The 26,827-nt window shown below is 40.7% G+C and overlaps 1 protein-coding gene across 2 annotated transcripts in view; it reads right to left on the bottom strand.

Annotated features, from left to right (window-relative positions):
* The window catches only part of tbc1d22b (TBC1 domain family, member 22B), a 94,728-nt gene extending 69,421 nt beyond the window's left edge, over positions 1–25,307 (bottom strand). The window contains exons 1-5 of one of the 2 annotated variants that reach the window (XM_037535816.1): positions 25,063–25,307; positions 17,315–17,371; positions 16,684–17,042; positions 13,877–14,044; positions 4,427–4,497 (exon numbers count right to left, since the gene is read on the bottom strand). In XM_037535816.1, coding sequence (XP_037391713.1) covers positions 4,427–4,497; positions 13,877–14,044; positions 16,684–17,042; positions 17,315–17,371; positions 25,063–25,118 — 711 coding nt within the window. In that variant the 5' untranslated portion in view covers positions 25,119–25,307. The remainder of the gene's footprint in view (positions 1–4,426; positions 4,498–13,876; positions 14,045–16,683; positions 17,043–17,314; positions 17,372–25,062) is intronic. The other variant, XM_017716461.2, reaches the window with a different exon arrangement.
* Positions 25,308–26,827: the final 1,520 nt, after the last annotated feature.

Below are 26,827 nucleotides of genomic sequence, written 5' to 3'. Positions count from 1 at the left end.
AACAATGTCCGATCATGTTCCTCTTTTTTGTTTGTTTTCCCACTGCTGTATTTTATAATGTTAATGTTTTTAAAGATGTAAATAAGTCAACCAGCCATGTTTACTTTGTTGTGAATCACTCTATTCTGTAATGTTACACTGAGATAATGAGGTGAGATGAAGTTATCCTATGCCAACAGCGTTTACTAAGGCAGCATTATTCATTGAGAGACCAAGGCTGCATTTAAAGTGCTCCAGCGAGCCGGATTCGCACCGCAACGTATCCCATTCATTTTCAATGGAAAGCGCTGGCTCTGTCAGACACGGCCACGCAGTCCATGATGGGTCCAGAGCATCAGTTCTGGGGGATGCGGTGCAGCGAAAAGTTGAGCCAAGCCAAACTTTATGCAGATTAATCTGGTCAATGTGATGCGTCTATCCAATTACAAGATAGCTGGTGTTTGCGCGGTGTGTGCTCACAGTGCAATGTATGAAACATTCAATGTACGAAACGTATTCAAACATTACGGTTGGTATAGTGTAGTGGGTAACACCTCTGCCTTCTATGCTGTAGACTGGTGTTCAATTCCCCACCTGGACAAGCACCTTACCATATACCAACGAGTCCCTGGGCAAGACTCCTAACACTGCCTTTGCCTACCTGTGTAAAATGATCAAACTGTAAGTCATCCTGGATAAGAGCGTCAGCCAAGCACATTTTTCTATTTAAATTTGAATTTATTTAACAACCACATGAGGCCATCTGAAGAGGGGAGTGCGTTCACATCCCGTCGACACGCCACTGCAGTGTAAATGCAGCATAAATTTGGGTTAGCTGCTTTCACAGCTTTTCAGCCCAAAACAAGCTTAAAAAGCATTTAATATGTTGTGTTGTTTCACGCAGCACTGTATCCCTTAATGTTCTGCCTACAGTGTTTTATATTTATGTTTTTATATTTATATTTTGCACAATATATACAACTATGGGGAATCCTTATTGCTAGCCTAGCTACTGAGCTACAGGTACAGGTACAGGTACAATAGCTAGCTACATACAACCAAGCTAGCATTTGTCACTCCTACCTTGGTATGGGGGGGAAAAAAAAAAAAAAAAAAAAAAAAAAGTAAAGAAAATAAATACTTTATTCTGCACAATTTTTTTTTAAAACCTTTTTAGTCAAAGAAACTGACTCAAACTAAGGCAAGTTATCCAGACAGCTAGCTAACATAATTTTAGTTTTTAACTTGTCTAATGAGTCATTTCTGTTGTTTTAAGTAATCCATTCCCCTCACTTTAAAAATGCTATGTAATGTAAAAATGTTATGTAAAATGTAAAAAAAAAAAAAAAAAAAAAAAAAAAAAAAAAAAAAAAAAAAGCTCGCCCCCAAAACTCACACCAGAGCAGATTTTCTGAATTGCTTCTGAAAAGTTTCTTCCACCTTCAAGATACAGTGGGGAAAAAAAAAATTGTCAGGCACCAATTGTGCAAGTTCTCCCGCTTAAAAAGATGATAGAGGCCTTTTCAACTCCCTCCAAAGGTTTTCTATGGGGTTGAGATCTGGAGACTGGCTAGGCCACTACAGGACCATGAAATGCCACTCCTTTGTTGCCCTGGCAGTGTGCTTGGGATCATTCTCATGCTGAAAGACCCAGCCACGTTTCATCTTCAGTGCCCTTGCTGATGGAAGGAGGTTTGCACTCAAAATCTCACAATTCATGGCCCCATTCATTCTTTCATGTACACGGATGTCGTCCTGGTCCCTTTGCAGAGAAACAGCCCCAAAGCCTGATGTTGCCACCTCCATGCTTCACAGTTGGTATGGTGTTCTTTGGATGCAACTCAGCATTCACTCTCCTCCAAACACGACAAGTTGTGTTTGTACCAAACAGTTCTACTTTGGTTTCATCTGACCATATGACATTCTCCCAATCCTCTTCCGGAACATCCAAATGCTCTCTGGCAAACTTCAGATGCGCTCGTCTGAAGTTTGAAGTGCCCGTCAGGCACTGCAAGATCTGAGTCCCTGGTGGTGTAGTGTGTTACTGACAGTAGTCTTTGTAACGTTGGTCCCAGCTTTCTGCAGGTCATTCACTAGGTCCCCCATGTGGTTCTGTGATTTTTGCTCACCGTTCTTGTGATCATTTTGACCCCACGGGCTGAGATCTTGTGTGTAGCCCCTGATCGAGGGAGATTAGCAGTGGTCTTGTAGGTCTTCCATTTTCTGATTATTGCTTCCACAGTAGATTTCTTCACACCAACCTGTTTGCCTATTGCAGATTCACTCTTCCCCGCCTGGTGCAGGTCTACAATCTTGTTTCTGGTGTCCTTCGACAGCTCTTTGGTCTTCACCATAGTGGAGTTTGGAGTGTGACTGTTTGAGGTTGTGGACAGGTGTCTTTTATACAGATAACGAGGTCAAACAGGTGCCATTAATACAGGTAATGAGTGGAGGACAGAGGAGCCTCTTAAAGAAGAAGTTACAGGTCTGTGAGAGCCAGAAATCTTGCTTGTTTGTAGGTGACCAAATACTTATTTTCCACCATTATTTGCAAATAAGTTCTTTAAAAATCAGACAATGTGATTTTCTGAATTTTTTCCCCTCATTTTGTCTCTCATAGTTGAGGTCTACCTATGATGTCAATTACAGGCCTCTCGCATCTTTTTAAGTGGGAGAACTTGCACAATTGGTGACTGACTAAATACTTTTTTCCCCACTGTACGTCATCAGAACGGGGGTTTCCGAGTATAGTGCACTGTATCAGCTGACTAAACAAACAGAAAGGCTAAATAATATTACATATTGATAAATAATTTTAAGGTTTCATTCCCTTTTTCTGTTAAAACAATGGCTTAATAGGGCATTTACAAGCTAGTGGAGTACAAGAGAGGGCCTGGCTCTCCGTTTGAGCTCATCCCAAAGCTTTTCAATGGGGTTGAGGTCAGGGCTCTGGTGCAGGCCAATCAAGGTCTTCCACACCAAACTCAACTAACCACGCCTTTATGAACCTTGCTTTGTGCACTGGGGCTCAGTTATGCTAGAGCATAAAAAGGGTCTTCCCCAAACTGGTCCCACAAAGTTAGAAGCATTTAATTGTCCAAAATGTATTGGTCTGCTGAAGCATTAAGACTTCCCTTCAATGGAACTAAGGGGCCTCGGCCAATCCCTGAAATACAACCCCAAACCCAAACTCCACCAAACTTTACAGATGATACAATGCAGTCAGGCAGGTAATGTTTTCCAGGCATTCACCAAACCCAGACTCATCCATCAGACTGTCAGATAGAGAAACGTGATTAATCACTCCACAGAAAAGGTTTCCACTGCTCCAGAGTCCAGTGGCAGTGCTTTACACTACTCCCCCCAACGCTTGGCACTGTGCTTGCATGCAGCTGCTCGGTCATAGTAACCCATGCCATGAATCTCCCAGCACACAGTTTTTGTGCTGATCTTAATACCAGAGGAGGTTTGGAGCTATGCACTCATAACTGCTCATGGAATACCTAGGAGGGAATGACTGACTTGTTACAACAGTGGTATCCTATAACAGTACAATGCTCAAATTCAGTGAGCTCTTCAGAACGATCCATTCTTTAATAAATGTAAAGGCAGACCGCATGGCTAGGTGCTTGATTTTATACACCTGCGGCAATGAGACTGATTTCAATGATGAAGAGGTGTGCCCAATACTTTTGTCTAGATACTGTATCTCAGTGGTTTGGACGACAATAAAAACTTTATAGATTTTCCTAAGGCATCTACAGTGGCATTCTTTAATAACTACTGGATAATAGTTGAGCCTAAGGTATAAAGCTGCAGCGCAACCAAACATTTCTGAATGGAGCTTTATTCATGGTCTTATATCCCTCAGAGAGAATGAGCATCTAGATTAGTGTACATATCAAATGTCAGTATTGAATAAAAATAAGCCTAATATCTATATGCCTGACAAATACCTTGCAGCATAAAATAAAAACTTCAAAACTGAAACTTTCGAACACCAACAGCTTTTAACATATCGCTGCTGTTGGAAAACCTCGTATCTCCAAAATAGTAACTTTCCAGAAGACGGAAAAAACCTACTTTACTTTTAATGGAACTCAATGGAACCAGAGTTTTTTTCCTAGTCATTCTGGTCCATTCATCATGGAATTTACACACAATGTAAAAAAAAAAAAAAAAAAAAAAAAAAAAAAAAAAAAAAAAAAACACACCACACACACACACACACACACACACACACACACACACACACACACACACACACACACACACACACACACACACACACACACACACACACACACACACACACACACACCACACCAGCCTTTTCAAATTATATCAAAAACTGAAAAACATCAAAAATGGAGATACAAGATTTTCTTACGACAACAGCGATATGCAGTTTGTTTGTAGTGGTTCAGTGCATGGGTACTACACTTACTGATAAGAGTCTCCAAGTGATGGGCCGCACTTCTCGTGGGATTCCTGACCAGCTGTGCTTCCGCAAGTCCTCTGTCAACACACACACATAAAATATGAATCACAGACCACAGGCAAACACCTTAATTATTAACAACACACAAATCAATACTTCATAATAATATATAGTAAATCAGCACTGGTCACTCGGGCAGGCATGATAAAAATATGTGCACAGTGATCAGAATAAAATGGACCACTCAGCCAGTTTGGCGAGATACGGCCCTGTTTATTTACAACGTCCTTCGTCGTTTCATTTCATTGTCAATAAACAATTACTTTTAATTAGTAAAGGCAATCACACCTTGCATTGCCTTGCTAGTCTGATCTATGCCAACTCCGCTGAAAAAAATGTGACATAACCGCGTATCGATTTTGAACGTAATTGCTATGCCGTTGACAATTAAGCTACTGCGCAAAATTCATCAGTGAAGGTTGGCGCTCTGCTGAAAAGTGAAATCAGAATTCACTTTACAGATGATTTCCCTCTTGTGTGGAAGTGAACTGAAAACAACACAGTGCACTGAAGCGGCAGGTGGTGAAGTGTTATTATTGTCACATGTTGTACACTGTGTTAAGACTGAAACAGTGTAAATATACAAAGCACTGTTGAGCGATAAGTCATGGCAAACAGAAAGTGTTAAAGCAACAGAGAAACATCTTAAAAACAGACAATACTTCCCAAATACATCATTGCATTTATTGATATTTAAGCTTGAATGAATAAAGTTAATGAACTCGTGCTTCCTGGGGACTGGTACTCCACACTACACAACGGCTGTGTTTACATGCAAAGATTTTTGCCAATCTGAATGAATACATACTGATTACAGATTAAGACTGAGGTGCTTATATGAACCCTCTATTCAACAATCTGATGAAAATCTTCGTTTACATGCTCACTACAAGTAATTCGATCCAAAATGATGTGCATGCGTGGAGCAGCGCTGAAAGTAAACGTTACCATGACAGCGAACGTCACGTGAGTCCAGCCCGAGTGAGATGAGTTTCCAGTTGAGGCGCTTGTGTTTTTAATTGCTTTAAACTGATGTGAGACTCAGAAAAACGTCCTTCACATGTCCTTATTAAAGAAGGCCAAGAGGAAGGTGTGTGTCTCGGAGCACGACAAGCTGGACGTCCGTCCCACCGCCGTCTTTTAAAGCTCAGAGCATCTTCGTCTCCTCTGCAGACCAGTTTCTGCTCCGCCATGTCGAACGTCATAAACGGTCACTATGATGTGACACATTCGCAGAACGTACTTACACGTTCCAACTGGAATGTAATTGGATTCAGGCTTTTACACGGTTATTATTCTTCTATTTAAACAGTTTACTTACAGGATTACCCACCTTGTTTAATCAGATAGAAATTGCAATCTGAATGGCCTCAAATCAGACTCGACTAAGTGTATACATGGACATATTCTATGGGGTATTCTTCTAAGCAACTAAAGACCAGTCTTGCTGTGGCTAATGTTAATGTTCATAAGTCCACCAGCAGGAGAACACTGAACAAAGATGGCACAGATGAAAGGAGAAAGCAGCTGCTCTCCAAAAAGAACATTGCTGCCCTTCTGTGGTTTGCAAAAGATCACATGGACAAGCCAAAGCAATGAATACTGCAGCAATGTTTTGTGAACAGATGAGACCAAAATAGATCTTTCTGGTTTAGATAAGAAGTGTTCTGTTTGGAGAACAGGTAGACACAGCATTCTAGCATAAAAACCTTATCCCATCTGTGAAACATGGTGGTGGTAGTATCATGGTTTGTGCCCGTTTTGCTGCATCTGGGTCAGAATGGCGTAACATTATTGATGGAACAATGAATTCTGAATTATACCAAATTCTAAAGGAAAGTGTCAAGATATCAGAGCTAAAACTCAAGAGAACATGGGTCATGCAGCAAGACAACAACCCTAAGCACACAAGTCTTTCTACAAGAGAATGGTTAAAGAAGAATAAAAGTTAATGTTTTGGAATGACCAAGCCAAAGTCCTGACATTAATCCTACAGGAATGCCGTGTAAGGACCTAATGCAAGGAGATGATGGGAGGAAACCCACCAGCATAAGAGTTGAAGCCGTTTTGTCTGGAGAAATGGGCTAAAATTGCATCGATGTGCAGGACTAATCAACAGTTACCGTCTATTGCAGTTGTTTCTGCAGAAGAGGGTCACACCACATACTGAAAGCAAATGTTCAGATACTTTTGCCACTCAGACATGTACTACTGAATCATTTTCCCCCCATAAATAAATGACCAAGTCTAATATTTTGTTCAATTAGGTTCTCTTTACCTCCCATTATATGAAAAACTGAAGTTTTAGGTCAAGTTTATGCAAAAATATAGAAAATTCAAAATTCATACTTTCAATCACCACTGTATTGTTCGTTGTTCATGAACATGAAAAACACTTGGATAAACGCACTTCCCTTTCTCAATTTCAAAGGTTTTTTGGGTTTTTTTTTTTTTTTTTACAAAGTAATGTATTTTACACCAGAATTACTCTTCTAGCACTTAAATAAATAAATAAATGAAGCTCACACTACACGCATGGTTGACTCCTGAGCTACTCTTGATGAATATATAATTAGTAGCCTCTTGTAACCGGTAGTAACCGGTGCTCCCAAAACAGTCATGTTCTTCAAAACTTTCATATTTCATAAGCTACATTCAAAAGGTGGGTGCCATGACTTCTTTCCAGTCAAATAGATGGGTGATGTCATTTTAAACCCTTATAATAAAAGAATAAAATGAACTCATAATTTGTTTTTCTACTAAAAGTTGACCCATTTTTCTACAAATCTGAGCTATAAACTATAAACAGATAAATAAACCATAAATCTTTAGTGATCTGCTCTGTTTAAAAAAAAAAAAAAAAAAAAAAAAAAAATTAAGATTTTTGGCTTTCAGCAGTAAATTGTAATTTAGCATATATAGCATTGTATATAGCAATGTGTTTAATCATAAAACACATGGTCTGTTAATTTGAAGGGAGCTTTAATAAATGAATAAATAAATAAAAATAAGCATTTATTTCATGCAGTTACTGAATAATTTACCTTCTGATTTGGTCACGTAAATTCAGATGGACAAACCAAAACACACCCTGGAGGTTAAAGCACTTCACGAAGGATCATCTGTTCATTTTGGGTAGAACATGGCAAAACAGATCACCAGATGAATGAGAATGAATATTAGTCCAAAGACTGACAAGAATGTGACCTGAAAAAGTCAGAACGCCATTAAGCCCGTTCAGAATGAACACGTTTCCTGCCTCACAGCTAAAAAAACCACCATCACTGTCTGATGTACTGTACTGTATTTGTCCAAAGCACAACTCTGCATGTTTATTTCCCTTCTTTCTTTCTTCTCACTGCGAATTTCTCATTGTGATTCTAAGCTTGCCAACGTTCTAGGAGAGATCAAGAGCAAACCAGCTGTATCAAAGCACATTCTGCAGTTCATTTCTGCGTTTCATGCTCCCCCCTCTGGTTCTCCAAGCAAACATCAACACGCCGGCCTGGACATTTTCCTCTCACACTAGGTTTCTGAAACTCGGATTCCATCTGCCGTTCTGGTACCTTCCGTTTTCCGTGCCGTTTGAGATGGAGGTGCATTATTCTCAAAAGATGACAGGTGGGTAATTTAATTAATTAATTTGGCTAATTAGTAGGCAGCCGCTGCGGGAGTGCCATCTTTTAAAAACTCAGACGGAGCCCTCAGGGTTATTGTAACCAATTATGTAAAACTTTTTTTTTTTCCCCCTCTCTGTGACCACTGTTGGACTTGCTGAGCAGCATATGGTACGACTGCTCTTGGGTAACTTTGAATTGAAACAATCAGAAAGACGGTATCAAAAACCCCCTCCCACGACACGGATGGTGTTGGGCGCATGCCAAATGTACAACAAAGACAAACTAACAGTCTGTTAGAGAAGTCATTAAAAAAAACAACAAAAAAAAAACAAATGCGTTCAAGATTCTCCGACTAGAACAGGTCCTGTACTCACCCTGCTGTTCAACATAATCACTTCATATTTATATTTAGTCCTTTTATTCCACGAGTGCACAACTCCAGCACAATTTGGTGATTTACCAGATCAAACGCACCTGATTACACTCATGTTAATTGCCTGGTTTGGTGGTTGTGCTGAAGTAGAGCTATTAAAGTGCTAGACACTGTAGCAGTAGGAATGAAAACGCAAATAGAAACATTTAAGACAAACTGCGATAATATGGAGATAAATGGACTTATTTGCATTTATAAGCACGCCAGCTGGTTTCCTAATACGTTAAATCTGCAACGAGAAACTGTCAAACACTAAAAAGTCATGAAGCTGAAGCCAGTTTCTCATTTGCCACCGACCTAAAAAAAAAAAAAAAAAGATTAAGATTTTATTTAATACTTCATTTTATTTTTTTTAGGGAACACAAAGTTATCAAATGACGAGTAATATACACTTAATTGATTTACAGTATTTACCTGCTCTCTGATTTTTTTTTTTTTTAATACGAGGCACATGGTCGTATTTAAATCATCTACAGCCCTGTCTCTCATTCACATCTACCGTTTCTTAATTTTGTTTTACAGCTATTAAATATTTTAGACATTAGAATCCTTTCATACATGAATCTTCAACAAACTGATGTTATACTACTGAAAATAATGATTTCAAACTTTTGAACAATCACAGAAACAGTCACACTTATAAGTGGCTTATTTATCATACTGCAATGAACATACAGCTTTGTTATGAAAGCAACGGTGATGACTTTTAAAAGCTTTGTGCTCTTTACACAACGCAGCAACTGAAAGGCCTGTTACAATTATTACATAACTGGCTGACCAGTTATTCTGAACAGTTGTTAACTTTCACAACCATATGTTTACATCACAGTGAACAGCATGTGAATTAGAAGTGTTTCAGCTGTTGGGCTAATGTATGTAATGTAATGTAATGAGGCAAATGTATGTAAATACAATAAAGCAGAAAGAGCATCAGTCAACAAAACAACAAACGTTCTACCTTCTAACTCCATGGCATAACACCTTTAGAGAGCAGCAGTGAGTGGTTTGTTTATTTGAGATCAAGCTGTGACTGTGATCACAAGGTATTAAGCCCTTAAACGACCAGGGCACATCGGTGGGCCTGAAGTTTTATTATATACTTCTATTACCTGAGAATAACTCAGCCAGTATGTACTGCAGTTACTAAATAATAAGCCTTACACTCCTAAAATGATGGCACTTCAAGGGTTCTTTACTGAAGAAAATGGTTTGATATGGACCCATTCGCATGATTAAAGCGTTCTTTGCATTATGAAAGGGTTCTTTAAATCGATGGAAAATATGCATGAATGTGTTCTAGACCGTTCTATACAGAGCCTTTTTGTAAACGTTCCTATATGGCACCCAAAAGGGTTCTTCTATTGTTACAGTGTCAAGCTTGTAACAACAAAAGAGCCTTTTTGGGTACTATAAACTCTTTTCACCATGCAAAGAGTTCTTTTGAGCATTCATGGTTCTATATAGAACCATTTTCTTTTAAGAAGTGTAGTAATAACCCCTTAAAAGTCTCAGGTTTAAGTACCAAAAGTGAGGAAGTAACTTAGCTAATCAGCCACTTTGGACACTTTAGAATGTACGACAAGAGCTGCATATTAGTGGTGTAACAATTTATCATGATCATGATATTGTGATCCAAAAGCGTTGTACCTCATTGTAAATAGCCATTCAACTAATTATAGCGTCAAATTTACATGGTTTGAGCAAAGTTCACAAAAAAGCCAGCACCAATCAACAACATGCACGAGCACGTAAACATGCATGTTACTAATGTGTCTGAAACCATTATATTTTTACATTCTATATTTGTTAAATAGCAATTGATATGTCATCGTTTAGTAAACATCTTACACTGTAGAAATTTGAACTATTACATTAATACAAATTGAATAGGTCAAATTGAATACAAAATACAAAACACTGTCAAGGCAAAAGAATAATTAAAAAAAAAAAAGTATTATATATATATATATATATATATATATATATATATATATATATATATATATATAAAAAATAATAATAATAAAAAAAATATATATAAAAATATATATTAAAAAAAAAAAAAAAAAAAAAATAAAAAAAAAACACACAACATCTGACCATTCACAGTTCTTCTTTCTATCTAGGTTCAAGACAAGTTTTGACCACATAAATCCACTTCAGCCAGAACATTTAGCTTTTTAAAATCAGCAAAAATTTCATATCCGTCAAGCTCCAACACAAACACAACCAAACGTCAACCGCATTCCAGAGATGACCGATTTCTTCCTCCATCCTGTCAGTCACAGTGATCTGAGGTGGGTTTTGAACTTCACTTCTGTGGCACAGCGCTAGCGTACCCTTCTGTAATCGAATCGTTAAAGTTTCTGCGCCTTATTGAGCGAAATCCCACAGACGACTAGTTTTAGCTTTCTTGACAGCTCGGAGGTGCGTTTAAAAAGCCTGATCGCAGCACGGGGAGACACAGACAGACTCGGAGAACAGAAGGCTCTCTCAGCATGACCCCAGGAAGTCTGAAATAACACACCGTCTGCTTCAGCACTCCTACCATCACACACGCCCATACCTGGCACACACATTCCCCGGGAAGTGAGAGAGAAAAGAAAGAGGTTCAAACTTCAATCGTGAAATCTCTGAACATTTTCATGACTTTCTGCTGGAGCTTCTGTTAGCAGGTCCCAGAGGAATCAGCCCAGAGTTTCTCAGCTACGGTCCCGGGGGACCTAAGCACTGCACAGTTTAGCGTAGCACACCTAAATCCACTGGCCAATTATCAAGAGCTTAAATGAGTCAAATCAGTGACAACAGCCATGCAAAGGGTCCCTGCAGACTAAAGCTGAGGAACTCTGCATCAGATGTAACAGGTGTTCAGATCTATTGCAACTCGAAGAAAGAAAGAAGACACTTTTCTTTGTAGAGACTCACTTAGTCTTATACTAAATACACTATATAGACAAAAGTATTGGGACACCCCTCCTAATTATGGGGTTCAGGTGTTTCAGCCACACCCATTGCTAACAGGTGGATAAAATTAAGCATAGAGCCTTGTAGTCTCAATAGACAAACAATGGCAGTACAATGGTCGTCCTGATGAGCTCAGTGACAATGTGGCACTGTTACAGGATGCCACCTCTGTCACAAGCCATTTGTGAATTTTCTGTCCTGCTAGACCTGCCCCTGTCAACTGTAAGTACTATTATTGTGAAATGGAAGCACCTAAAAGCAAGAACACGCCACCAGTGGACTCTGAAGCAGTGAAAAAGTATTCTGTGGAGTGACTAATCCTGCTTCTCTATCTGGCGGTCTGATGGACAAGTCTGGGTTTGGCATACGCCAGGAGAATCTTACCTGCCTGACTGCACTGTGCAAACTGTAAAGTTTGGTGGAGGAGGGATAATGCTAAGGGGTTGTTTTTAGGGGCCGGCCTCAAACCCTTAGTTCAAGTGAAGGGAATTCGTAATGTTTCAGCAGACCAAGACGTTTTTGGACAATTGTATGCTTCCAACTTTGTGGGAACAATTTGGGGAAGACCCTTTCCTGCTCCAGCATGACAGAGCCCAAGTGCACAAAGCAAGGTCCATAAAGTCATGGCTGGGTGAGTTTGATGTGGAAGAACTCAACTGGAATGGAGACTAAAATGGAGACAGTGAGCCAGGCCGTCTCGTCCAACATCAGTGTCTGACCTTACAAATGCTCTTCTGGATGAATGGGGCAAAATTCCCTCAAAACGCTGCAAAATCTTGTGGCTTTCCAGAAGAGTTGGAGCTGTTATAGCTGTAAAGCGTGACTAACTGTATACTATTGCCCATGGATTTAGAACGTGAGGTCATGAAAGCTGTGGGCATGACCTGTAGGTGTCCCAATACTGCATACCAAAAATCTATTAAAAGCAACTGAGGTTTAAGTTGAATTCATTCGTTCATTGATCTAATCCTAAACTTAACGTTAACTTCATTTTTAACCATAACTTTAACCTGATTCTAACGTTAAAATCAGGGTCCATATTAACAAAACACCCAAGAGTGCTGATCTACCACCTGTTCCTGTCAGTGAGGTAACAGTAAATGAGAGAAAAATCTGACCCCAGGTCAGCGCTCCTGCTCTGGAAAGCTATGTGAAAACAGACCCAACTTAGTAAGAAAGCCTTTCACACCATTAGTTGAGCTGATCACAATTATTTTCCACAGTTGTTAACCATCACAATCAAAACGGATACATCATAACAAACCGGATACGAAATTGCTGTATCAATTATCAGTTGGATTGAGTTAAAAATATGTAAATAAAACAGCATAAAATGTATTTATTGAGACACACAGAGAAGAAGAATCACACACTATAACAGGGCCTCTGTGAGTAATGTTTGTTTTAGGTATGCAGCAATCATACATATTTATGGCTGATTTAGATTTTTGTACAGCCAAATGATCTGACGGCTAATTTTTCTGAACAATACTTATTAGTTGTGATTTTTTTTTTAGCTCATAGTGTGTGGGCTAAACGAACACATGAAACATGCAAGTACATTTTCAGAAGTTTCTACAACATTATTTGCTTATTTAATAAGCCGAACGAAAAATGTTCTGTTGTATATACACACAAAATATTATATATATATATATATATATATATATATATATATATATATATATATATATATATATATATATATATATATATATATAAAATGAATCAAATAAAGTGCTAAAAAGCAAGAGGAAACAGAGTCATGCATTATTATGCTACACATTTATAGCAGAGTAGCATTCAAATACAGCACATTATTATTATTTTTTAAATAAAATTGCAACACTGAAATCCCAAATCTAAATAATAAATGGCCCGACTGATGTTGCAAAATTCTACCGAATCCAAAGAAAGATGAAAAAAATCTTAACATCAGACCAGATTGCGTAATATTTTAGTGTTAAAAATGAACAGCGGGGAAAAGGTGTCCTTATGCTGCTGCGAGTCACCCTGCTAAGCCTGAAATATTAATTCAAAAGTGAGAGCTGTCAGGTTAGATTTAGAGCCACTTTTCCGGACTACAGGTCACACGCCTTTACAAATTGCTACATTCACCAACCACTGTAAGTCGCTCACTGAACATGGAGGATACTTCAAAATGACAACCTCAGTTGGGCAGATTAACCTGCTTGAGGGATGTGCAGCACAACTTCTGCACGATGCTTGTACCATCTTTACATATTTCTACCTGAGAGGTCTTCAAATCCCCAAAACGCACAACTAAATACAACACTGCAGGCGGTCCCGCGTACAGGCCGATTCATTCAGCTGAACATTCATTTTGTTTTGCTCATTGTTTCTTGCTTTTCTACTTACCAAGGTCTGTGTTGGGACTGGCTAGTAACTGTCTGAACTTATCCAGCCGGGTCTTCTCCCTCACGGTCATGGGCGGAGCTCCTGATGCATTCTGGTCTGAAATGCGGGCGACCAGTGGGATGACGGGTCGGACGGGGAGAGACTGCTGTTTCTGAAGCGTGCCACGCGCTGGAGGAGACAAAACACATCAACAAGCCATGAGAAAACAGCATCAAGACAGCAGGACCAGCTCTGAATGTATTTTAACAGGGTCACTTTAATATTTCTTATTTACATCCACCCATTTAACTGCAAGCAAGAAAAAATGGCTGCAAGGCTGATTTTTCATGTCATTTGTCTCACACATGCATCTCTTACATTCGAGCTTCATCTACATATTTGGTAAATATTACAAGCCATTCAGATGATGAGTAACTAAGCAGCCTCTGTAAGCAACATGCAGGCTTTGCACTGAATGTATGCTTTGTTATCTGCACTTGGATGGCTCCAGTCCTAAATTCTGACTGGCTAAGCCACATTCTAAGCCGTTGTGAGGTCCACGATATACACACACCTAAGACCGCCTCACGACAACGGAGCCGTATATTATTGCACCACATCATGAAAAACCCTTGTGCTGTTAACTCAATAATCTTTGACTCTCATGCTGCCAACCAAGTGTAGTGATAAACTAAGAACCTGTTTATTTGTTTAAACTGAGGGGCTGGCAACTTATGTTCTTAACGAGAACGTCTGGTCAGCTAGCTAACAGACTAAACAACTCCATTAATGTCATAGGCTTGAAGTAAAGTACTTACAATATGACTGTAAAACAGCAGTATGAAAGTCTACAAAATGTTGAATGGATTACACACTTCAAATGCTTTAGAGATTTTTAGAGAGTTTTAGAGAGAAGTTGTGTCAAACCAAGGCTGAATCCCAAATGGCTCCGGGGGAAAAAAAAAAAAAAAAAAAAAAAAAAAATCACTTCCATGAAATTCGAAATTCAAGTGTGGGTGAGTCCCAAATGACTACTCCTTAGCTGTATTTTGCTCTGTTGGGCTGCAGGATCCAGTATGTAAACTCCTACGTAGCACACTATATAGGGGTTAAGTGATACTTTTTTAATCCCACAACCGGGGAAATTCCACCTCCGCATTTAACCCATCCGTGAAGTGAAACACCACATACACACTAGTGAATAAATACACACACACACACACACACACACACACACACACACACTAGGGGGCAGTGAGCACACTTGCCCGGAGCGGTGGGCAGCCCTATCCACAGCGCCCCGGGGAGCAATTGGGAAATTGTCTTGCTCAAGGACACCTCAGGCATGGACTGTCGGTGCTGGGGATCGAACCGGCAACCTTCCGGTCACAGGGCCAGATCCCTAACCTCCAGCCCATGACTGCCCAAATTTGAGATTCGGCCCCAGTGTGAGAAGAGGGGCGCCGCTGGATTGGGGCTAAATAAGACTCATTGGTCATTTAATGACCAAAAAGTATTTAAAAAAAAAACGAAAGTTTTGCATTGAACAGTGCTGTGTTATCAAAAAATTCAGGAAATGACCGCAACATGCAGCGATGGGTGACCGAACATTCTCCTCATTCAGTGGACCATGGTTGCTTGGCAACAATGCCATACGCTAAAGGAACTATATTTCTTGGCGGAACACTTATGTTTATTATTAATAACTTAAATACTTTATCATATTCCATGTTGGCTGCTGAGCCATTTTATAAAAGCAATAAGCCACTTGAGACCATGCATTACTGCAGTTATATCACAGGAAAGGGATTTTAGGCAGAGAAAACCCTTCCCTGTGATAAAATCATAGTAACACACAGCCTCTTGTGGCTTACTGCTTTATTATTTGTGGTATACGGGAATGACCTTCAGAAGAATTTTAACAAGTATACCGGATGAGCCAATATCTCCCATTACTACTTTCAATGCAGAAACTCATCTCATTCATGTTATTTCAATTGAACTGATTTTTCATTTAACCAGCTGAAGACATTATGATCAGTGCATTTACTCAGCATAAATAATAGCTGACACTTCAAACACTAATCAAAAAAAAATCAAGAGTAGTCATATGAACAATAGGAATAGAATTAATAATAGAATATAATAATAGAATTAGGGGGCAGTCATGGGCTGGAGGTTTAGGAACTGGCAATGTGACCGGAAGGTTGTCGGTTTGATCCCCACCACCGACGGTCCATGACTGAGGTGTCCTTGAGCAAGACACCTAACCCCCAATTGCTCCTCGGGCGCTGTGGATAGGGCTGCCCACCGCTCCGGGCAAGTGTGCTCACTGCCCCCTAGTGTGTGTGTATTCACTAGTGTGTATGTGGTGTTTCACTTCATGGATGGGTTAAATGCGGGAGGTGGAATTTCCCTGTTTGTGGGATTAAAAAAAGTCTCACTTAACTTAAAACGTTTGATACTTTTCTTTTCTGAACTACTGTGAAAGTGCATTCTGAAACTCTTTCCCTCAAACAGTTTGAGTGCAGATTAGGGCTGACATCACAACAAAGGGACGAAATGCATGGAGCTATGCATGGCATTACACTCCAAGCAGGACTTTGTCAGCTGTAAAGTTCATTTCCACAGTTTTTTGCAACATGAAAAAATCTAATCAGATTTATAATAAAAGCTAAAATATTGCCTATTTATTAAAAAAAAAAGTTACATGCTATCTTTAATGTGTTTGGATGTGTCAGCAGTCTGTGCAGCAATGTGGCTGCATTAATTAAAATGTATGTGAGCAAACACAAACAGACACGCAAATTCAATTATGGATACCATACCTGTATTACTATTCAGCTGGGCATCACTACTGGACTTCACCACTCTGCCATTGGTGGGCTCACCGTCAATCCTCAGCTGATCTGGGCAGATCTCTGTGCTTACTGGCTCCAGTCTGTTCAAAGGCTGGGGCTGCGGCTCTGTGTCAGTAAAGTGTTTGGACACTTTGAGACGAGGCGTTTGAGGCTTGGAGTGCGATTGTGCGGGAATAGAAGAGGGGTGTGATGGAGTGAAGAAGTCATTGTCTTCTTCATCATCGATGTCCCAAGCATCGTTAGTGCTGCGTGCAAACTCATGGAATGTGGATGGCTTCTTTGATTTGATGTTCGCAATGTTTGTCTTTGGAGTGTCTTTGAGGAACCTGAACATTTGGAAAGGCAAAAGAAACAAGTTTGAGATCTTTTATCAGATACGAATCAGAACAGAGAATGTAACACAAACAATTTCATCCAAATTCTCAAAAGTAACAGAGGGAGCACAAAAACGAAACGCTCTCAACTTGAACGGTTGAGCTCAAAGGGCAACACAGTGGGACTCCGACCATAGCAATAACTGAAACGAATGAAAACGATGCAAAGTCAAACATGACATGGCCGTTATCCATGCAGACAGCAGGCAGGGAGCAGCACTTACGAGCGAAGTACCCGCGGGTCCAGCGGAGGGTACTGCGCCCCATAGATGGGCTGCAAGCTGAGAGAGAACAAATGTTTTGAGAGGCAGAGTGAGAGAGTGAGAAAGAGTGAAAAGAAAGAAGGAAGGTCACGCTGTTAAGCATCAGATCAATTTCTTCCACTTACATGAAAAAGAATCACAGTTGGGATGTGAATTTTGGTAAATTCTTTTGATCGCTAACCAATCATTCCCCTGTGAGCCTAAAATCAAGGACATGACCCGTCAAGACTAATAATGAAATGGACAGTCCAGTTCTGAAATCTGATTGGCTGAGCTACGTTCAAAGCTGTTAAATAGCTTCTTAGCTTCCTGAATATTTACACACTTATTAGCACACTAGCAAAATCTCTTGAAATCTCGACATTAATATAACCAGAGATTAAAAGGTGTTCTTTGTATACACTGTGGAACACAGCTCTAACAGAAGGGGCCAGGCATCAGCGTGTAAATGAAATAAGTAACGCCAAACTGTATTCAGCTTCGCATAACAGGTCAGCAGTTTTCCCCTCCTCACATAATTCTCCCATCAATAGGTTTCATGAAACAAGCATTCATTTATTTTAAAGAAAGTCACAAAATTCAACATTATTTTGGCTCTCATCACTTGCTTCAGTCCACAGCTGCTCCTATAATCCCACTGCCCTCTCATGAGCTGAGCAAACAATTCACCACAATGACACTCTCAATAACCCATCTTGCAAATCTGACTAAAGTGGGTAGCTGTGTGATTCGAGTCAATACCTTGTATGTAACCTGCCACAAAATGCACTCATACAAAAGAAGTCCAGTACAACACCAACACTAAGCTCATCATCCATGAACATGTCCACTACTGAGGGGACTGTCCATCATCACTCAAAAGAGGTTATCATATTATTAATTAATAACTGATTAGTAACTGGCTCATGATACTGATTTATCCATCTACTCAGGCTTAAGCAGGAACTTCAGTGTTTATAAATATATTTTGGACGCAGTGAGCCGATTTTAAAATGGGTAAACTTGGACTGAATACTTCATTTTTCTATTCTAAACACATAATCTGATTATTTGTATTCCGTTACACCAACATTGTCCATAACTTTGCACTCTCATGTGTAATGTCCTCACCCCCCTCGTATCACACCTTTTACCTGGAGAACATGGACAAAATACTTGTGTCTTATCACTTGAGTGTTTGGTTTTGACACAACACATTATTTTAGCTGTGCGATCATCCTTTAGAAGAGTGATTTTTAAGCTGCGTGTTATATTGTTTATTAGAAAATATTTTAAATGAAATGATCCTTTTTTTTTAAAAAGTATTTGACAAACAATTGTTTACAGTTGGTGAATAGTTAATAGTGAATAGTTAGTCAATCATTTAAATCCTTACAGTCTAAAGACTTTTGTACATACACATCCACACGAAAAAGCAATTAAAAGCATAAACATCTCTTCCAATGGAATTTATGTGAATATATGAGCTAGAGAATATCATTAATTAGATTTTTTGGCTCAGTACAGATCGCACTCTAATGCACTTTTGGCACAGCAGTGACGAGCCATGAACTGAGCCATTTATTCAAAGCTACTGGGGATCCCTTTAAAGAGGAAAGAATAGCCTGGACTTTGGCTTCATGTAACAAGAAGATAAATGCAGGATCTTTGCTTTGCATTCCAGCGCTAAATAACACTTTCAGACAGCAATATTTTTGGAAATTCTGCACAAGACCACAAAAAATCTTGGCAAAATCACACTGTGCTCTTGCCAAAATGCTTTGTAATACTGCACTCATCAATTTAACGTGAGCAAAGAAAAATAATCTTCTAAATATGTAAATTGGCAGAAGTGGGCTGCTTCCCCAGCCCTCATTTGCTGTGTGTTTACACAGGGATATGCAAGCAGCAAATGAACTGGCCTCTAAGCAGCCCGCCAGAGGCAACCGTTATCTTCACTGCATGGTGTGGATCCATCCTGCTCACCACACACACACACACACACACACACACACACACACACACACACACACACACACACACACACACACACACACACACACACACACACAGATTAGTGAACACCCCTGTTGTGTTATAGCTGGCCCGCTACACTAAAGTCCCATTAGCTGCAAAAATAACACAACAATATTATAAATGGCTTTAGTTTACTCTTGTCTGGATCTGCTGCACTGAGCTGGCAGCAGCTCTCACCACTTGGAGTCGGTGAACTGTTCAAATACAAAAAAAACTCAATTACTTTCACTGGTGGCCTGCATCCATGTTTGGTAGACCGCTCCTCTTTTTGGCACCTTTATAAAAGCCTGTGACTTTCAGCCTGAACCTTTTAAGCATATGCAAATATGCATGGCAACACAGCCGTGGAGTCAAGAAGCAAAAGCTGCAACCAGCTGTGACTTGCAGAGATGACGTGTGTGTGGGTGTTAAGGTATGTACATACAATGTATGAACACCCTGGTCAAATCATGTTATGTTGAATTTCTAAGTGATAAGAAGTTAACACACAAAAAAGTGCACTTCTATTTGTTTAATAACTTTGGGGGGGTTGGATCTCAGTCACAGTAAAAGTACAGGATGTTAACTTATTTTCACTTGTCAACTTGTAATTTGACCAGGGGTGTTCAAACATTTGCATGTGCGCACATAACAGTGTATACACTATATTGCCAAAAGTATTCGCTCAAGACTCAAGTGCAGGCCAGTCAAATTCTACCACACCAAACTCGCTCATCCATGTCTTTATGGACCTTGCTTCATGCACTGGCACGCAGTCATGTTGGAACAGGACACACACACGCGCGCACGCACACACACACGCGCGCGCACACACACACAGGCGCACACACACAGAATGTTTAATATCTGCTGACATAATTTTATATTTAAATATAAAATTTGAAAGTTTTAGATTGAAGCAGTGACTTACATGATACAAGTATCAGTTCTTCAGGATCATATTTCACAATCAACTGAAAGTCATGTTTACAGTCTCAAATAACATTGTATTTCTTATTTTTCCATCAGTTCCTTTCATCTAAAGAGGTTTGTGTGTTAAATGTTATTCTCATGCTAAAGGTTCGTATACATGTTTGCAACTATGATGGTGTTCAGATTAACCCAAGACGGCCTGGCGAATTGTGCTTCATATGACCAGGGTCTTTACACGTGCGACTACGTAAAGGGCAAAGTTATGACGTTTTCTTATAACAGCAACAATGTATAAACAAGCAGAAAGGGAATCGCATATAATCCAAGAGCCCCTGACAGCTGGGTTCAGAAAGATTTGAACTGAAACAAACACGCAAAATAAAAATGAGACAACCTGGAAAAGATACATGGTTGGCTCAGAAAAGCTGCAAATGACAACAGCGGTAAACACCACCTGTTCTCTGTTCCACATCAGTTTTGTTTTCCTTCTGCACAAATACTGGGAACTCTAATCTGAACAGCATACACATGTTACTGCTCTAACTAAAAATTGGGTCGCACTTTATTGGGATGGTCCCCTATAGTTGCTCTACAGATCACTAAATCACTAACAAACTTTCTGGTGATGTTCAGTAGATTATCGCCGACAGTATGGTTATGGTTAGGAATACTTGTAGGTTTTGCCTTGAGGTCAAGGTTAGGATTCAATAAAACCTTGAAGTTCTGTTTCATTTAATAGATATTTAGTTGATTGTTAAAGACCGTCTGAGCATTTATAAAGCATCTATAACTCTACATGCTACAATTAATGCCACCGCACAATAGCTGATCAATGAAATGACCCTCAAAAGCCGAACACAGGCTGTCCTTGTGCTACTGTACCACATACACAGAGTTTTGCTGAGGTCTGCTCAATAGAGCTGGGTGTCATTTTCACATTTGCTAATCCCCCATGAGGACCAATCACACGAGCATGTGGCCACTCGCATTACAGCAAGACCCCACCCACTGCAATGGATCCTCCATAGCAAACACTCACTGTTTTCAGACACCCTCTGATTACACACAGGCTCAACAATAAGGGCTTTTTTGGTTCATGCCCTATTCATTGTGCAACGAGAAAGGTCAAATAACACAGAGGACCAAGCGTCCTTGCAAGGTATCAGAGGTCCAGCCTTGATTTCACACAATAATATCAACAGGACAAGCAGAGCAATGAACTCGAGTTGACCCTATAGATTTTAGATCTCAACAAACAGATCAACAAATCCTGATACAATCATCAACCAGCGTGTCTAGCCAGCCACCTCTCTGGCCAGCCAGCCATCCAGCCATCCAGCAATCTATTTACGGAGCCATCTAACAATCTAGCCATCTGTCTAGAACTGTGATTGGTTAGGATGCTCACAGCACACATTAAAAATACATTCTGATTGCTCATTTGCATATTGCAGCCATCGGTGATATCATGTCTTGCAAAAGCCAAAAATAATGTGATTAACCAACAATACACTGTCCACTGTAAAAGAACATCACCAGATAATCCTCAAGGAAGCCCTTCACCAAAACATTCTCGATCTGCACACCTTCTGATAGAGGTTGAAAGGTAAAAATAGTCTACAACAAACTACTAAAGAAACGCATTACACAACACAGCAGGTAGCTTCTAACACTGAAGATAAAGCAGCGAGTGTTATTCAGCTAAAGGGAAGTACATAACAGCTGCCAATGTCAGGAGATCATTGTGGCCGTTAGGGCTTCCTCTTTAAAGCAGGACTGAATAAGAGAAAAGAAAAACCACAACACTTAATCTCTCAGAACATCACACATTCATGCAAGTCACTGCTATTACAACCACCAGTGGAACAAAAGGATTCCTACTTGTTGCACAGTTGCACCACTAAAATCACTTCAATTTACCCACAATCAGCACTAATATATGCGTCAATCAGCCAGCTCTGCACATTCAAAACCCACAGCAAACTTTCCATAAAGTCTCAATTGACTCTTATCTGACCACAGAGAACGATTAGCACACTAACTCTGATACCATAATAGTGAGATATGCACAACTCTGAACCTTGAACATTGAGAAACGGGGAGATTCAAGGCCCAAGAGGTTCCGGCATTCTGTTTAATTTAGGTACAAAATATAAAAAACAGTACACCGAAAGAAAACAGGTTTTGTGATTTAACACGTTCATTACATTTATCTATTAATACGCTATTTTGATTAAGACTCAAAAACAGCAGTCAATGGTAGTCAAGGGGCATAACGGATAAAATGGAGCAATTTACAGTATTACCTTAAAGTCGATTCCCTCTGTTGACTGAAAGCTGGCTAGGCAATACAGCAAAAATGTAACAGCCCAATACTTCCAGGCATTTTCACAGGGCATTCTTTCAGCCCATATTTTTCTTGCAGGTTGGTATGTGTTCATGCACCAAAAACAGTCATAATTCATTCCTACATGCTCATCTTCCAACCTCTCTTTATCCCTTAAAATGGCTTTTCTCTTCAACTCAGGGTTTCATTCAAATTCTGTGCCTCTGTTTTTGTTGAACTTTATTTGATCTGTTCCATTGCCTAATATGATTTTAAATGAACACACAGTTTCTCTCATTAGTGTTAGGCTTCTGTCACCTGTGTGTAAAGCACTCAGAGTTGTCACCAGTATAAAAAGTGGCTGAAACATTCCTCACACCTTCAGGGTGAAAGGCTGGAAATATGTTGGTTTTTGTGACCTTACAGAAGCAATTCATTCAAAACAGTCTGTGCTGCTTGGTGGACCGACATGGTGGACCGACATGGTGGACCGACATGGTGGACCGACATGGTTTAAAATGTTACATCTACATCAAACATCACTTAACCAGGACTAAATGTGCTCGCTTTGTACTGAACTCCGCAGATGGTCGGTGTTGTTTAAGAACTGACAGCATGTAGACGGTACACTGGAACATCATAACGCTAAACACAGTCATAGTCCCCAACCCAGCTGGCTAGCTTCATGGAACAGGGTGTAATACTAAAACATTAAAAGGTAACTGAGTGGAACTTGTGAAGAACGGCATGTGAGACGTGTCAGACTCTACGCAGCCAGGAGCAGAGCATTTCCAAAAGCTAACTCAAGCACATTGGCAAGGAATCTACATTTTCTGCGGTTTCATATTAAACCTAATCTCCAATTCCTTTATGAAATGTAATTTCTTTGCTGCCACACCGCTGTCATCTCTTTCTAGCTTTAGTATTTCAGTTCATTTTTAGTCTACATCATAAGTGATACTTTTTTGATCCCACAAACGGGGAAATTCCACCTCCGCATTTAACCCATCCGTGAAGTGAAACACCACATACACACTACTGAATACACACACTAGGGGGCAGTGAGCACACTTGCCCGGAGTGGTGGGCAGCCCTATCCACCGCGCCCGGGGAGCATTTGGGGGTTAGGTGTCTTGCTCAAGGACACCTCAGTCATGGACTGTCGGCCCTGGGGATCAAACCAGCAACCTTCCGGTCAGAGGGCCAGATCCCTAACCTCCAGCCCACGACTGCCCAAATTTGAGATTCGGCCCCAGTGTGAGAAGAGGGGCGCCGCTGGATTGGGGCTAAATAAGACTCATTGGTCATTTAATGACCAAAAAGTATTTTAAAAAGCCCAAAAAAGAAAAAAGAAAGAAAAACAGAAAATTAGCATTTAAGAAACTTCAGTTTATACAGTAATAGTTGCGAGAAGTAATAAAAACTCCGCTTCTTAGGACTAGCTCAGACATTTAGCATTTAGCAATGTAGCATGCTGACCATTTTTTACTCAGCTGGGTTTCTGGCACCATCATTGTTTCATTAAAGCAACTAGTCTCGCCCGAAAGTGAAAGTGCCACATAACCTCTGCACACGTTAATGGTTAAGATGTAAACAAAGCCGCTCAGAGCGTTTTGGTGTGAAACGCTGTGTTTTAGTGCTGCTAGCTGAGCCAGAATTGCTCACAGTGGCGGTGATAGGAACCAGACGTCTAGAACCGAGCGCCTCTAAAAGCTCGCTCTCAGAAAGCTACTACATGAAGTGGTGAGGGACACGCTGCCGGGTGGACACGCTGCCGTTTTTGATAAGTTTCCAGATAAGCTTTCGGCCTAAAGGTGTTCTTCACAGTGAAAAGAGAAGTAGATGCACACACAGTGCTGCAAGGCAAAATAGCTCACAAAGAAACTTATTTTTCTGACTTCACCGCTATCTTACCTTTAACCACATTACACAGAACAGCTCGCAGGACACGGGTTTTCCCCAGCCTTTCTGGCTATTTGGTGCTGTGGCCACTGTGACCATTATGACCCCTTGTTCCCATCAGCCTACACCAGTGCATTCAGTAAGCAATCCCGAGTCTCTGCAGCCTCAAAACACTCAATCACTGTTTACATCTCAAAGACTGAAAGCATTCAGAAATTCGGTGGAGTTGCCCTTTAATGATTCTTCAGGCTATTATCTCCGCCGCTGTCTGCAGCTGGGCACCCGACTGACTCCCTCCACATGCTTTAAGGGATCTCAGGAGTCCGTCCGTTCCTTATGCAGCGCTTCTGAGCGCTAAAGCCTCCGTGTGTGAATTGAAGGCAAGGCTGAGGCTGAACTAGCAGATGGAGAGGGAGAACCGCAGCGCCCAGTTTAATGGAGCTCAGCAGCCAGCACTGACGAATTAGCCTACAGGTGCCGAATTACTTCGCCAGGGGAAGCAGATCTTTATAAAACACGCTCAACACAAACTTATAATTCCCGGTCAGCTCACCTTCCGGGAACCTTTGCGTTCCTCCTCCAGAAATGAAGTTTGTTTTCGGTGGCCATGACTGGAGAACCGAGCTGTGCCCTAAAACACTCCAAACGGCCCTGAACCGGGGACCCACATCGGACTTCGGTGAATAAAAGTCCCGGGTGGGCTGTTGGGGTCGTCCCGGGCCGTTCCCGACGTTTTAAACGCGTCAGTCTTTCTGTTTTTATCAGCAGAAAGTGAGAGGATGATACTTCGCGCTGGACGCCGCCATCTTGGGACGGCGCTCCGCCAGTGTGATTGGACGAAGGGCCAAACAGGTGCAGCGAACTCGGCCAATGGGAGGGGGTGGATTATAATAATGGGCGGGGAAAGTGGAAATACGCTTGGCTTTGGGTTTGAACAGGTGTAAGTAGACAGGCCTGTTCCTCAGACCCACGGAACGCCTAAAGCTAAACTAAACGGGATTTGAAGGGTGAAATATTCCCATCGACCATTTAGTCCAAGGCTGAGCTGGAAGGAATAGCTTGTTTACCCAGTTCTCCACTTAACTCTTATGCTTGGTGTCCGAATGTTCTTCTTTAGCTTTGAACTGGAGCTACGATGCTGACATTGCTAACAAACGCGAAGCCAATAGTCACCCAAATCGTTCCTGTGAAAATACGTCCCCAAAACTTGCCTCAAACTGCTCAAACCACATCCAGGTCTTCATTAAGGTCGCGTCAGCGTGGTTTACAGCACAGTATGACTTCAAGTTTGAGTTGTATTTAGTGTCGTTCCTCAGTATAACTTGTGTACATTGAATAAAATGTCATTTCTCAGGCCTCATACAACAGTAAGAACATTACACTGAATAAACAATAAATAGACAAGACTATCAATATACAGAACAATCAATATACATCACAAATACACAAGACTCAGCTAGACAGGACCGCAAATCAATATATACGAATTGGCGTCCCAAAGCAGCAAAATTTAAAGAATGTAAAGAGCAGGTTTGCAGTGAGGGTTGAGGGGTGTGTGCTCAGACCACATTGGGGTGCGTTCAGTAACCTGATCACCTCAGGAAAGAAGCTGAAGGTGGCTAAATGGATTCTCTGGTACCTTCTCTCAGATGCCAAGAGGGTGAAGAGTCTAAAAGAGGGCTGGGAGTGGTCATTTTTTGGCCTTTTGGATGCAATGCTTAAGAGGTGTCAGTGGTGGGTATAGACACCCGAGTGATCTCAGTTGTCCTCACAATCCACTGTAGGGTCCTGCGGTCCAAGACAATGCAGTTCCTGTAACAGACAGTGAGACAGCAGGCTGCTCTCTATTGTTCCCTTGTAGAAAGTATTGAGGATGGAAGGTTTGCCCTCTTCATTGTTTGCAGGAAGTGAAGCCACTGCTGGGCTTTCTTGGCTAGGCAGACGACGTTTAGGGTCCAGGTGATGTGCGCTCCAAGGAAGTTGAACCCTTGATGCGCAGTGGAGAGTGATTACTGTGGTTTGTCCTAAAGTCTACAGTCATCTTTTTTAGTTTGATCAACATTAAGAGTTAGCGTGTTATCTCTGCACCAGACTGCAAGCTGCTCAACATTCTCCCTGTATGCTGACTCATCGCTGTTGCTGATAAAACCCACCATGGTAGTATTATCAGTAAGCACAGTACAATTATGAGTCAGCAGTGTGAATAGTAGGGGATCTTAGCACACAACCCTGGGGAACACCAGAGATTGGTGTGGCGGTGGTGGGGGTGGTGTTGCCAATCCTGACAGACTAAGGTTTCTCAGGCCCAGCAGGCTCAG

Source organism: Pygocentrus nattereri, chromosome 28 (assembly GCF_015220715.1).
Source record: "Pygocentrus nattereri isolate fPygNat1 chromosome 28, fPygNat1.pri, whole genome shotgun sequence".
Lineage (NCBI taxonomy): Eukaryota > Metazoa > Chordata > Actinopteri > Characiformes > Serrasalmidae > Pygocentrus > Pygocentrus nattereri.
The sequence above is the reverse complement of the archived record's forward strand: the minus strand, read 5'-3'. Positions and strand labels throughout refer to the sequence as shown.